Source organism: Podarcis bocagei, assembly GCF_964188305.1.
Source record: "Podarcis bocagei genome assembly, chromosome: 10".
In the NCBI taxonomy this organism is placed as follows: Eukaryota; Metazoa; Chordata; class Lepidosauria; order Squamata; family Lacertidae; genus Podarcis; species Podarcis bocagei.
In genome coordinates this window covers 64,150,777-64,164,879 of record NC_138135.1, presented here as the reverse complement: position 1 = coordinate 64,164,879, position 14,103 = coordinate 64,150,777, and the positions used below count along the sequence as shown (strand labels likewise).

Sequence of the window (14,103 nt, the reverse complement as noted above, 5' to 3'; positions counted from 1 at the left end):
GAGCAGGGACCCAGCAACGGGAGCTCACCCCGTCGTGGGGATTCGAACCGCTGACCTTCTGATCGGCAAGTCCTAGGCTCTGTGGTTTAGACCACAGTGCCACCCGCATCCTTGACAAAGTAATAACCATAAATAAATAAGAATAAAAATGTGCACCCCACCCCGAGACCATTCCGTTGTAACTATTCAACCTCCCAAAATTTCAACTCCTCTCGTGATGGTCTAACCCCTTTCCATTTTAACAGTACAAATTCTACAAACACCTTCCATGTCTCCTCAAAATCATTCCTCCTGGCACATGTTAATTTATCATTAATAACTATATGCCACACCTCTTTATACCACTCTCCCATTTTATATTCTGCTTGCCCCTTCCACTTCCTAGGTATAATAATTCATGCAGCAGTCAATAAATTTGTGAGCAAGTCCTTGATAGCCTGTGCAGCTTCCAGCCCGTCGTAAATTGATAATAATGCTACCTCTGGGCTTTCAGTCAGCTTTAACCCAGTGATTTCTGTTATCGGTGGGAGGGCTCTTAGACCCTGTCAGAGCATCCTGCCTCTCTCTCTAAGCCAGGCAGAAGCTTCCTGCACCTGGGGAAGGAGGCACCAGACTTTGATACCTTTAATATTCTAATTTACCAGTGTCAGGAGTGCGTGCAGGAGCCAGGCCCTGTGACTGGTAGGACCTCGCAGGACTGGGCCCTTCCTGAGTTTGGCCTGGAAGGGCAAGGCGTGGCCGCACAGATGAGGCTTGACAAGCACGTCAAGTGCAAGTAGATAATTAGGTACTGCTCTGGCAGGAAGGTAAATGGCATTTCCGTGCGCTGCTCTGGTTTCCCCAGAAGCGGCTAAGTCATGCTGGCCACATGACCCAGAAGCAGTCTGCGGACAAATGCCAGCTCCCTCAGCCTATAGAGCGAGATGAGCGTGCAACCCCAGAGTCGTCCACGACTGGACCTAATAGTCAGGGGTACCTTTACCTTTTAGCTCCAGGATTCCACATTCTTCCACAGGACCCTGCCACCAGAGTATTCAGAGCATCCTTTGAGACTTATCTTCAAGCCTACCTGCCTTCAGAGGTGAGGCAACTTGCAAAGGGGCTTTTTCCATGCAGCCCCTTGGCTTGAGAATGTCTTCTCCAAGGAGGCTTACTAGGCAGTGAGAATTATGTCTTTTTTGCCCATGGCATTCCATGGCACTGTGCCAATTGAAACACCTTTTCGATTTGTTGATCCTTTAGGCCATTTATGTTTCCGATTTATTTATTTTTAATACAGTTATATTTACTGCAGGTCTAATGGTTTATGTCACTGTTGTGCGACTCTCTTTTTAAATGCTTTCGCTGTGTTTAATTTTCTTACAAGTCACTCTGGCGGAGATCTTTTGGACTTGAGAAACAGGATTTACACAAAACAAACACCATTTTTTATTTCTCTTGCTCTTTGTCTATTTGCATCAATGGAATTTGTTGGGGGGGGATGGAGGGTTATAACCATGCACACACAAACATGAAAATGGTCATGATTGCTAGCAGTGCCAAAGAGATAAGAAATGGATCTCTGTCAGATTTACTGCCTGATTTGCAAAGTCAGATTCTGTTTCCTGGTACAAGGGAAAGAAGACTGCTGAGTCATTCTTCTCTACACAATAAAGAGGGACCTGAAATCTCTGCTTATCAGTAAAGCTGAGCACAATATAATTTGCATGCATATTAAAAGTGTGTTCCTCATCACACATAAAATTAGCCAGGAGCAGAAGTCTCAAACTCTCACTTCTCAGGTGTGGATTTCTTGAGCATTTTTTTTGCTGTTTGGTTAATGGCATCAGGATCTTGAGGAAGGCAAGGCAAATAAATGTACAAAGATAAATTGCTATTGTTACGCACCAACCCAATCGCCACAGCTGTGCAAGATTCCAGGGATTCTAGACGCTTGCCTGGGGTTTGTGTTTCCTTTGGAAATAAGGCACAGCAAAGACTGTAGTGTCTTTATCATATATGGATTATTTACACATATATACGACCTGAATCTCGGATAGAGGGGGGTACAGCATTACATTCAAGAGGGTCTCATAGGCACAGTCCTGGGTTCAAGCAGCCATTAACCTACCTTCCTGTCACTCTGCAGCTTGCCTTGCCCCCCCCCCCTTCCATAACTCCTAATTTTGCACTAGGCAGCTGCCTAGATGGCTTTTCCATTGCCTCACAGCTTTCCTACTTTTCCTTTAGAACACACCAGGGCAAATTGCAAACCTGAAGCTCTACTACGGGTCTTTGTTGTTCTACCCAACTCAAGAAAAGACACCTCTCTCTCGCAAGATCACTAACGGCTTATCACTTTCCTTTTTTCTTCCTTAATGACCTATTCTAGGTGATCTCCTGAACATGCCTGGTTTGATTCTAACATGCTAAATCCAGTGTCCAGCACCTGGGAATTAGAAGTGTGGTCCAGGAATTAGAAGGCAGGTCAAGGCAGCCACAAACTCATAACGCTATAATGCGATGAGTATGGGACTTGTCTTGCTGTTATCATTTTTCTTTACTGTTTCCAGTCGATTATCAGCAATAAAGTTCTTTGTTTTGTTTTCAGTAGGTTATCAGCAATAAAGTTCTTTGTTTTGTTTTCAGCTTCTTCCTGGCTGGTGGATTGTATTATCGTAGGTCAAAGTGGAAGCTATAGGTTGAGCTATGGAACAGTCCCTCCTATTGGTTAAGATCAGGCTGCACACCCTCCTAGGCCACATCTCTCCGGACAAGACTATTCACCGCAGTGGTGTAGCGTGGGTTGCTAGTGCCCGGGGCAACGCAGAGGGGATGGGAAGGAGAGAAACAGACGGAGTACACATGCACATTCAACTGCTTAACAGCATCTGCATCACCCAGGGGATCGCAGCTGCAGAGATAAGAAGAGTCGTCCCTTTGTCTGGAGAGGTCATTTCCTGGTTTGAATGGAGAAGCTGTTTTCAACAGAGCCTACTTATGGAAGTGCACAGCTGCACCAGGTATTGAAATGTTGCACCCCCTAACACTTTTGCATCTGGGGCAGCTGCCCTTGTCTCCCCCCATCCTTCCCATGCTACACCACTGATTCACCAGCCTTGTTTTCACCCTCACTGGATATTTTTACCTGGCTAGCAGGTGCCCTTGATCTCTGAAAATGCTTCCTCTCACCTGGATAGAGACAGAGAGGGTCATGTGCTTAGAGACTTGCCCCCTGTACAAAAATAAAATTAGCGTTTTCTGCTCTGCCCACCACCAGAATGTGCACACACACACACACACTGATGCCACTGAAACAACTTTTTCAAGGAAATACACTTAGGAACTGTAGCCTTTTCAACGTCATGGGAAAGATTTGATTTCGCCTTTACCAGGGACTGTCCCTTAGCTCAGCCTACTAGCCAAGATATATATATAGCTAAGATGAAGCCATACTGAAGAAGCTTAGTGCGAACAGCAATCCACAAACCAGGAAGAAGTTTAAAAGGGAAACAAAATAAAAGACAAGCGTTCTTTATTGCCCGTACTGGAATTATACAAGGAAGTAATGAATAAAATGCTGACAGTAATTATGAAAAAAAAGACCTGTGAAAGCATTATGAGGGAAAGGGAATGTTGCCTTAAATGATCTCAAACAAACATGTTGATTTTGGCTTCCCCGTGTCCGAAAGGGTACACAAACTGTCTTAAGAGCATGACTGTGCAGCGTTTTATGTCATACGTAGCCCTGACCTGGTGCCAGGTATGGAGTCCTGCAATGACAAACCATCGAGGCTCCTCATGGGGTCTCTGCCATGGGAGCATATTCACCCAGTGCTTTTCCAGCTGCACTGGTCCCCAGTGGAGTACAGGGTCAGATTTAAGGTGCTGGTTTTGACCTTTAAAGCCCTTCACGGCCTAGGACCCTTATACCTACAGGACCGCCTCTCCTGGTATGCCCCACGGAGGACCTTAAGGTCCATAGATAGCAAAACCCTAGAGGTCCCGGGCCCTAAGGAAGTTAGATTAGCCTCAACCAGAGCCCTCCCCAGCCAGGACCGGGCTCAGGGCGGCTAACACCAGGTATAAAACAACTGATTAAAATACAACTTAAAAACAAGATTAAAATACAACATTAAAATGCAGCCTCATTTCAGTAGAAACTCAAATCAAAAACTTTTTGGGGATGAAAACATCAAATCTTCACCAAGGCCAACTATCTACACTGGTCATACATGGGCCAGAAAAAAAGCCAAGGAAGTCCCCAAATAGGAGTTCCATCACAGAAGGAGAAAGGTAAGAGGGGACGGGGATCCAGTGGCGTAGTGTGGGTTGTCAGCACCCGGGGCAAGGCAAGTAATTTGTGCCCCCTAACCCGTGGATTTGCGCCCCCTAACCCTAACCCCCAGATGTTGCGCCCGGTGCGGCCGGCCCCCCCTGCACCCCCCACACTACGCCACTGCGGGGATCAAGTTGATTCCAAGCCAAAGGCTAGGCAGAACAACTCTGTCTTACAGGCCCTGCGGAAACAAATCAGATCCTGCAGGACCCTGGTCTCATGAGACAGAGTGTTCCACCAGGTCAGAGCCAGTGTTGAAAAGGCCCTGGCTATGGTTGATGCCCTGCCACAGGTCCTGCCTGGTATATATGCACCACGGGTGCCAATAAAGGGTGAGGCACCAGCTCAGCTGAGTGAACCAAGATGGGGAGCATCTCCACTCAATTTAACTCCCACCCCCCCAGCCCAGCACAAGGGGGGTTAGTAAGTATAGTGATAGCGTGGTTTAAGAACAGTTTAGATTATAAACAACTTGGATTAAGAACGCTGCAATCCCGGAAGTAGGTGTTTTGGTTTGTGAACTTTGCCGTGCGATAAGAACCTGTTTTGCTTCCTGTCGAGTGTGTTGCATTTGTAAAATTGAGTCCCCCGCTGCTATGGGAAAGCACGCCTTGGTGTAAGAATATTTTGGTTTAAGAACGGACTTCCAGAATTCAATGTCTTGACCAAAAGTCATAAACAATCTGTCCCTGTCAACTGCAACAGAAGATAATAACCATCAAAACATATACAGCCAAATCATAGACACTCCTCATGGGTTTCTATAGGAGAAGCAGACTCGCTACAGCAAAAATCAAATATCATCCTCTTGCTGTCAGCAAGCAAGAGCTTTACACTAGTGGCCAAAATTGTGGAAACCTTTTGGAAAAAGGGTATTTCTGATGTTTGATGGCTCATAACACCACTTTTTTGGGGGGGAACCATACCATAAAATTATAAATCAGTGGAAAGATAATTTAATGAAGAATGCAATGCAACAAGGTTTGTTCAATTATCTGTATTCTATCCAAAGTTATAGCCAAATAACCAGAAAAAGGAAGGACAACTTGCTCAGGTCAATATGCCATAGCTTGCCTTCATTTGAATGTAGCCAAGGAATGGGGCAGGAACCTTTCTACATATGTGATGGGAGTACAAAGAGATAGTGGGATTCTGGGAAAATATCTATAACGAACTGGAAAAGATGTTTAGATTTTCATTGGGGGGGGGGAAACAGAATCCTTTCTCCTAGGTATCATGTCAGAGGAAATAAAAAGAACGGTCAGACCAATATTTATGTACGCAACTATGGTGGCAAGGTTATTGATTGCCAAAAATTGGAAAAGTAGCAGCGTCACAACTAAAACAGACTGGTTATCTAAAATGATGGAATACTTCCATATTGCCAAACTAACAGGGAGGATAAGAGGAGATATGGTACAAAAAGTGAATAAGGAGTGGGCTATCTTTAAGGAATACATCAAAATTTATGTGGAAAAAGTAGAATTTCTGACAGATATTGAGTGAATCCAGAAAATGATTAGAGTGAAAGGAGAGTAAAGTCAAGATAGAAGAAGAGATTAAAGAAATAATGAAATGCGTATAAGCTAGTTGGAAAAACAAAGTAGCGTAACAAGAAGGGCTGGAAGTCAAGTCACTTGGTGGGTGTCCGTGTGGGGTAGGTGTGTAGGTATGTTGATATGTACAGTATAGGTAGGTATTATATAGAGTAATGTAGGTATGATTTATGTTATGAAAATAAGGTACAGTGGTACCTCGGGTTAAGTACTTAATTCGTTCCGGAGGTCCGTTCTTAACCTGAAACTGTTCTTAACCTGAAGCACCACTTCACCTAATGAGGCCTCCTGCTGCCGCCGTGCCGCAATTTCTGTTCTCATCCTGAAGCAAAGTTCTTAACCTGAAGCACTAATTCTGGGTTAACGGAGTCTGTAACCTGAAGCGTATGTAACCTGAAGCGTATGTAACTTGTGGTACCACTGTAGTGTGTTGTGTTGTGTTGTGTATGTGTATTGTGTAAATGTGTATGTATGTGTTTTATATGTTAATAAAATTTAAATTTTAAATTTTTAAAAAAATGAATGTAGCCAATGAGCACGAGTGTTTAGAGAGCCAATCAGGTGTTATGAGCCATCAAACCTCGGAAATACACTTTCCCCAAAAAGGTTTCCACAATTTTGGCCACTTGTGTAGCTAACTGGGCAGACCGGTGAATTCTATTTGCAAGAAAGAGCATACAGATTTCTGTTTCAGCAACTGTGGCAGAACAATGTCATTTCTCCTGCAAACCATTTGAGGCCGTTAACTTAATCACAGGAGGAAGAAAATCTCTTTTTTGTGGTCTATAAATAGTTTGGCATGGGGAAGGCACATTCCAGAATGAGGAGGAAGCCTGGGGTCGGGTGAACCTTTGATGATAAGTCCAAAAGCAGGGATGAAATTCAAGCCCTGAGTGGATGTCAAGCACAGTCCCTTGACACAGTTCAGAGAAAAAGAAATCATAGGAATGTTATAGGAAGGTGCTTTCGACTGAGTCAGACTGTTGGCTCATCTAGCTTATATTGCCTGCACTAACTCGCAGTGGCTGCCCCGGATTTCAGGCAGGGAATCTCTGTGGAGATGTTGGGGATTGAACCCAATAACTTCTGCGTGTAAAGCGATTGCTCTAACCACTGTGCTATATTCTCTCACTATTGTCACCCACATCATGCATTGAAAGAACTCTTATAACACTTGGCTTGCACCAGAGAAACCTGGGAACTCTACTGTGTTAACAGCGCTGAGAATTGTGGGAATCCCCTTCGCAGAGCTACGGTTCCTTACAACCTTATCAAACTACAGTTCCCTGGGAACTGTAGTTTGTTAAGCCTGCTGGGAATTGGAGCTCTGTACACTAGTTTCCAGGATTACAGCGCAGTGCTTTTAAATGTATGGTGTGCATCCAAGCAGAGGGCCTTCTCGGTAGTGGCGCCCGCCTTGTGGGACGCTCTCCCATCAGATTGCAAGGAAAGAAACAACTATCTGACTTTTAGAAGACACCTGAAGGCAGCCCTGTTTAGAGATGTTTCTAATGTTTGATTTTTTATCATGTTTTAAATATTCTGTTAAGAGCCGTGGAGAGTGGCTGGGGAGACCCAGCCAGATGGGTGGAGTATAAGTAATAAATTGTTGTTGTTGTTTAGCTGTGTCCGACTCTTCGTGTCTGATGTCTTGTTGTGTTTTAATTTGTTGGGAGCCTCCCAGAGTGGCTGGGGTAGATCAGTCAGATGGGCAGCAAATAAAAAATTTATTATTATTATTCAGCCTCAAAACGGTAGGAGTGCTTTAAAGGAATGGTGTTGATGTGACTTAACCTACAAAATCCTGCGCTCTTAAAAATTCCACTGCTGATTCAAATAGCATGGAAATATGCGGGCAAGTAAGGGCGACTCCAAGTAGTCCTCTTTTCTTTCTCGGGACTAGTTGTGACTTTTAATAGAGCACAGAACAAACAAAGCAAACATGTTCGTTAGACACTTGTAGGTCATCAGCAAAGAATGCTGGAACTAAAGATGCGTAAGGAGCCTCGAGGGATCTTTGCCAACGCAAGTGATCAATGGGAACCTGCGCTCATCTCCTGCTCATCTTGGTCTGAAAGGTCAAGCATGACCAAGGCAGAGCTTTGATCTGATTAGGTGCCCTCTAGAACACAGGAACACATTGATGCTTTTGAATTATGGTGCTGGAGGAGACTCTTGAGAGTCCCATGGACTGCAAGAAGAACAAACCTCTCCATTTTGAAGGAAATCAGCCCTGAGTGCTCACTGGAAGGACAGATCGTGAAGCTGAGGCTCCAATACTTTGGCCACCTCATGAGAAGAGAAGACTCCCTGGAAAAGACCCTGATGTTGGGAAAGATGGAGGGCACAAGGAGAAGGGGAAGACAGAGGATGAAATGGTTGGATAGTGTTCTTGAAGCTACCAGCATGAGTTTGACCAAGCTGCGGGAGGCAGTGGAAGCCAGGAGTACCTGGAGTGCTCTGGTCCATGGGGTCACGAAGAGTCAGACACGACTAAACGACTAAACAACAACAACAACAACAACAACAACAACAACAACAACAACAACAACAACAGAACACAGGAAAGGGAAAGAAGAAGAAGAAGAAAGCTTTCAGGCAGGATGCTGGAGAAATCATTAAGCTTCCTAGCACTGTTCAAAGTGCTGGTTTTGACCAATAAAGTTCCCCAGGACCTCAACGACCATCTCTCCCCATATAAAGCGACCCGGACCTTGAAATCAACATCTGAGGTTCTTCGTTGTTTGGCTTCTCCATGAAAGATCTGGAAGGTGGCAACATAAGAACGGGCCTTTTTGTGGTGGCTCCCTGTCTGTGGAATGCTCTCCCCAGATAAGCTCACCTGGCACCCTCACTACATATCTTGAGGAGCTGGGAGAATATGTTTCTCTGTAACCAGCCTTTGGCTGGTTAACATCCTATGGTCTTTTAAATGCTTTGCAGGAAGGGCAGGTTTATCGCTTGTTCTTGTTTCATTATGTATTTTGTGTTTTTCCCGTTTTGTATTTTTATGCTGTGAACCGCCTTGGAGGCAGGGCGGTATGAAAATGTAATAACTAAATAAATAATACCCTAAAGCCGTAAGCCACAAGCCCGAACCGCTGCGAAGCATTTGCCCATAAATTATGGCGATCACAACTTTCCCCAGGTGTTAATGTTGTGCAGGTTTCAACACACACAGGTTACAGGCCACTTAGGTGAGCCATAACAAAGGTTAAGAGGCCAAAGCCATAACAGGGAGAGAACTCCCTCATGATTCATTGACTGCTTTTTAAAACAAACTTTCCTCTGACAGGGGAATCCCAGCTTACCTTGATTATTTCCTCCTCTACATATTCTTTCAGAGAGAGGCAGAGACAGAGAGAAAGAGAGCTTCACGTTTTAGCACTTTTATTCTTGTGAAAAAAGAGTAAGCAACATAAAGATACAATTAAAACCATCGAGTTTCCCTGTAATATTCCGCTAGATAATACTCTATATGTTTACTCAGAAGCAAGTCCCATTGTGTTGGGGGGGGGGGTTACTCACTACTAAGTGTGTCATTTGCTGCCAAATTATCAGGGGGTTCAAAAGAACTGACCTGGTTAGATAACCTACAATACCTTTAAAATAGGCTTGCCGCCAGTTTTTGCAGTTATTTCATTTTTCGTAGCATGCATTGCTTTTAGAAACAGAAAAGCTACACAAGCAAAAGCAGGAAAAGGTCAGTCTTCCTGGTGGGGGTGGGCTGGGGGTGCCCTGTGATAATTAATATACAGACTGAGCACAGAGAATAAATCGAATGAAAGCACAGTCCGCATAAAATTCTCACTTAACAATTCACCTTAAAGTTTCAGAATTTCATGGCTGTTCTGCAGAAACTGAAGAACCAAATCAGTGGACCATACTTTCAACCAGTGCTATTTTTCTAAGAAAAGAGGTGCCAGATGGCTCCAACTGGGGGGGAAAAGCCCTTCTATTAATGTATTTTTAGAACATTTGAAATTATGGCAGTGGGTATAATTTCACCACTGATTTAATGAGTGGAATGTCTTACTGCTGGGTGCTTAAATGAACACCCTAAGATGATTATCTCCCAATACTCCTCTGTCAGTTTGGACTTGTTCTGCATTTCAAACATGTATCCGAGGGCATTCTCATCAGTAGACACTTCCTGAAGGAATTGCTTGCTTATGATGGAGCGGGGCTGCTTTCTAGTCCAAATAGTTTGCTCCCTGCCAGTGACATAGCAGGGGTTGCTGGTGCCCAGGGCAGGGCAAGTGTTGTGTCTCCCTGCTGATGGCGGTGGCCACACAGCTTGGCAACTCTCCCAGCTTGACCAGCCAAGGGTTGTTGCCTCGCCGGCCACAAGGAGAAGGAGGCACCACCCCAAAACCAAAAGACCAGTGCAGGTATGGCTTGCCTCCCCACTCCCCTCGGTTCCAGAAGGCGGCAGGAACTCAGTCGCATGAAGGAGACTGTTGTGGGGGTGCCTTTTTGCACCTGGGGCCATTGCCCCTCTGCGCCGACACACTATACCACTGCCCTCCCAAACTTAAAAAAAAGCCCTGATGTTTGCTACCTCTGTTTTTAACACAGATATAAAACCTTCATGGGCAGCAATGTCATTTTGATTTCTCTTCCATATTCTATCCCATATGAACAAAACTCACATGTGACACAAGTTGCTCAAGAAAGGTATGTTTGAGGGTGAATTCAGGCACTGCATTCTTTAGGTATACAGTGGTACCTCAGGTTACATACGCTTCAGGTTACATACGCTTCAGGTTACAGACTCCGCTAACCCAGAAATAGTGCTTCAGGTTAAGAACTTTGCTTCAGGATGAGAACAGAAATCGTGCTCCAGCGGTGCGGCAGCAGCAGGAGGCCCCATTAGCTAAAGTGGTACCTCAGGTTAAGAACAGTTTCAGGTTAAGAATGGACCTCCGGAACGAATTAAGTACTTAACCCAAGGTACCACTGTACAATATCTGACTACGTCGTGATGTATTTGCAGGAACTCAGTGCGCTCTGTTTGAGTTTTGGAAAACGTTTCAGTTCATTTTTTCATTGGTTTTTTAAAAAATAAGGGGGGGAACATAGTTATCGTATAAGAAATTAACAACTGTGTGCATCGCCTGATAAATTGCAAGTGTGAAGGAGCCGTTACAGATTAATAGCAATGAGATTTCGACATATCGCCAGATGTCATCACCTCGTAATAACTTCCAATGAGAGCAAGTCACATTGAGCAGGAGGGAGTCAACAAGCAGCAAGTCACCCAAAATGAAGGATGAATCATCCCTTCAAGAAGTGACTCCTGTTATCCAACAAGAGCAATTGTAATTGATTCATGTTAGTTTTCCGGAAGAAAACCAGCTTGTTCGAAACTTTTAAAACTACCCAGTGAGTTTAGCCCTTTTTCTGTAAATGTGATAACACACAGGGGTCAGCAGACGTTTTCAGCAGCGGTCCACTGTCCCTCAGACCTTGTGGGAGGCCAGACTATATTTTGGGGAGGGGGGAATGAACGAATTCCTATGCCCCACAAATAACCCAGAGATGCATTTTAAATAAAAGGACACATTCTACTTATGTAAAAACACGCTGATTCTTGGACCGTCCACAGGCCAGATTTAGAAGGTGACTGGGCAGGATCCGGCCCCTGGGCCTTAGTTTGCCTAGGTAAAGGGACCCCTGACTATTAGGTCCAGTTGTGGCCGACTCTAGGGTTGTGGCGCTCATCTCGCTTTACTGGCCAAGGGAGCCGGCATATAGCTTCCAGGTCATGTGACCAGCATGACTAAGCCGCTTCTGGCAAACCAGAGCAGCGCACGGAAACGCCGTTTACCTTCCCGCCGGAGCAGTACCTATTTATCTACTTGCACTTTGACATGCTTTCAAACTGCTAGGTTGGCAGGAGCAGGGACCAAGCAATGGGAGCTCACCCCATCGCAGGGATTCGAACCGCCAACCTTGTGATCAGCAAGCCCTAGGCTCTGTGGTTTAACCCACAGCACCACCCGTGTCCCTTTAGTTTGCCTACCCATGCACAAATCCCACCATCTAGCTGAGCACTGCTTATAAAGACTAGCAGTAGCTCTTTAAGATTTCAGACTCCCCCAACTGTAAAAATGACAGGTACTGAACTTGGCATCTTTGACATGGAGATCTGTAACCAAACTCCAGTCCTTTGTCCATGCTGAATAGCCTTCCAGTGCTGAGGATCAGTCATTTAAAAGGGGGGGTGCATATACAGTGGTACCTCGGGTTACATACGCTTCAAGTTACATACGCTTCAGGTTACAGACTCTGCTAACCCAGAAATAGTACCTCGGGTTAAGAACTTTGCTTCAGGATGAGAACAGAAATCACACGGCGGCAGCGGGAGGCCCCATTAGCTAAAGTGGTGCTTCAGGTTAAGAACAGCTTCAGGTTAAGAACAGACCTCCGGAACGATTTAGTTCTTAACCCGAGGTACCACTGTAGCCCGCTTGGAAGGACTGGTTAGCAGAAACCCTATCCTGTTATGAGAAAGGATGTATGGCAACATTTTGTTGCAGCTACCTGCTGTTAGCAAACTCACTGCACTTCTTAACACCGTGTGGCTCTCAGCTGAAAACTTTGCTTTCATAAACCGCTCAACCTTGTTTCACTACTCGAATTGTATTCCACTTCAGCATATCTGCAGGACTGCCCCCAAGTGGAGATACCTTGAAAAGTCAGTATTCTTAAAGCAGTCATTCAATCTGAAAATGACCATGGTTGTAGTGGTGCTGTTTATTTATCTCATTTATATCCAGTACACAGCCCAAGCCTAAGAAGGGCACAAGCCCACAGGAATGACTGAGTTTAAAGTTTTGACCTAAATTAGTTTATTTTCCAGCTCCTGGTGATCATATAAATCAATGAGCGCTTTATATGAAAGCAGATAGTCAGTGAGGATATAAAACAATTCTGTGCTCAGTTTAGGCACGACTGTTTTGTTAATTTCATCAGTGTTCATAGTTTATAAGCAAATATGACCAGCATCAAAGTGATCTGCACACTATCCTAATATGGACTGAATTATATCTGTCTGATTTTTCTCTCTCATTTCCTCTTTAATATTTTTAATATTTGGAAGTAACAGTTCCTGAAAGCCTGTGTTACTAAGCATTTAGTATCAAACATAACCAGAAAGAGTTCAGCATTGCTAACTTCAAAATGCAGATAATTTTCTTTCGCAGCCACAAAAAAATGTTTCTATGAATTTTTGCAACACTGTATGGGTGCTCTCTGAATGCTGCTCATATCCAGAACATACCGTTAATTTAAATGGGTCTACTCAGAGTATAATTAACATTGGCTATTGCCCTATGCTTTTATTTTACATTTTTAGGGAAAGCTCAACGGAATATATATTTCTTTTTGTTGAAATGCACAGCCCCCACCTGAAAACTGGCACATGTAAGAAGTTTTTCATGAGTATATCAGGTGCTTCCAGTTATCAGCATTTAATTTACTTATTCAGAGACAACAGATATAGAGGAAACTGTAACATACCTGAGAACATGTCAGTCCACACTCTTCAATCCTGGGAATGAGCTGATAGCCATAAGCTCCCCAAAACATTGCAAAAATCTGCAACTTAAATAGCATCTTTACTTTTATAAAAAGCTTTTTTCTTTTCTGGTTTTTAAAATTATGACTACAGTATTTTAAAATAAGCTCCCCTTTGAAACAGCTGTTCCACTCTGAGAAACTAAGTTTAAATACTGTGATATGATGAGTTCAAAAGCACATCCTTCTTTCTTTCAGCTTGACTCCTCCTCTTTTAAAAAAACAACAACGTGCAAGGCCGATTTTTTTTAAAAAAACCCAACACCCCCCCCCCCCTTGTATTTTAAAACAACTCTTGCTCCAGCCAGATGACTCACAAGATTCTGGAAGTGAAATCCCAGACAGTCATCTTCCTTCTTAAATTCAAATAGCTAAAAATTTGAATCAAACTTGCTTAGTCAGAGAAACTTTTACTACTGTTTTGAGTCACTGTGTAAATATTTTGCCTTAATCATAATTTTGGTTGTAAAGTTTAAAGTTATTACCATGAGTTGAAAAAAAGTGTGAGCACAGAGATAGGTGGTTATGCAAGAATTTGTGTTCACTTTCAGTGCTATAAACAGTTCTTTTCTCCGGCTTCTAATGCTTTAGCGCACAAAAGTCCCTTGGCAATGTGCCAAAATATTATCAGTTTCTCGGTGATGTAAA

General features: G+C 43.9%; 1 protein-coding gene across 1 annotated transcript in view; it reads right to left on the bottom strand.

The window, feature by feature from the left end:
* Nucleotides 1-13,667, bottom strand: part of IL17REL (interleukin 17 receptor E like) — a 48,145-nt gene extending 34,478 nt beyond the window's left edge. The window contains exon 1 of the mRNA XM_081211690.1: nt 13,399-13,667. Within this exon, the coding sequence (XP_081067816.1) occupies nt 13,399-13,494 (96 nt within the window). The 5' untranslated portion in view covers nt 13,495-13,667. The remainder of the gene's footprint in view (nt 1-13,398) is intronic.
* Nucleotides 13,668-14,103: the final 436 nt, after the last annotated feature.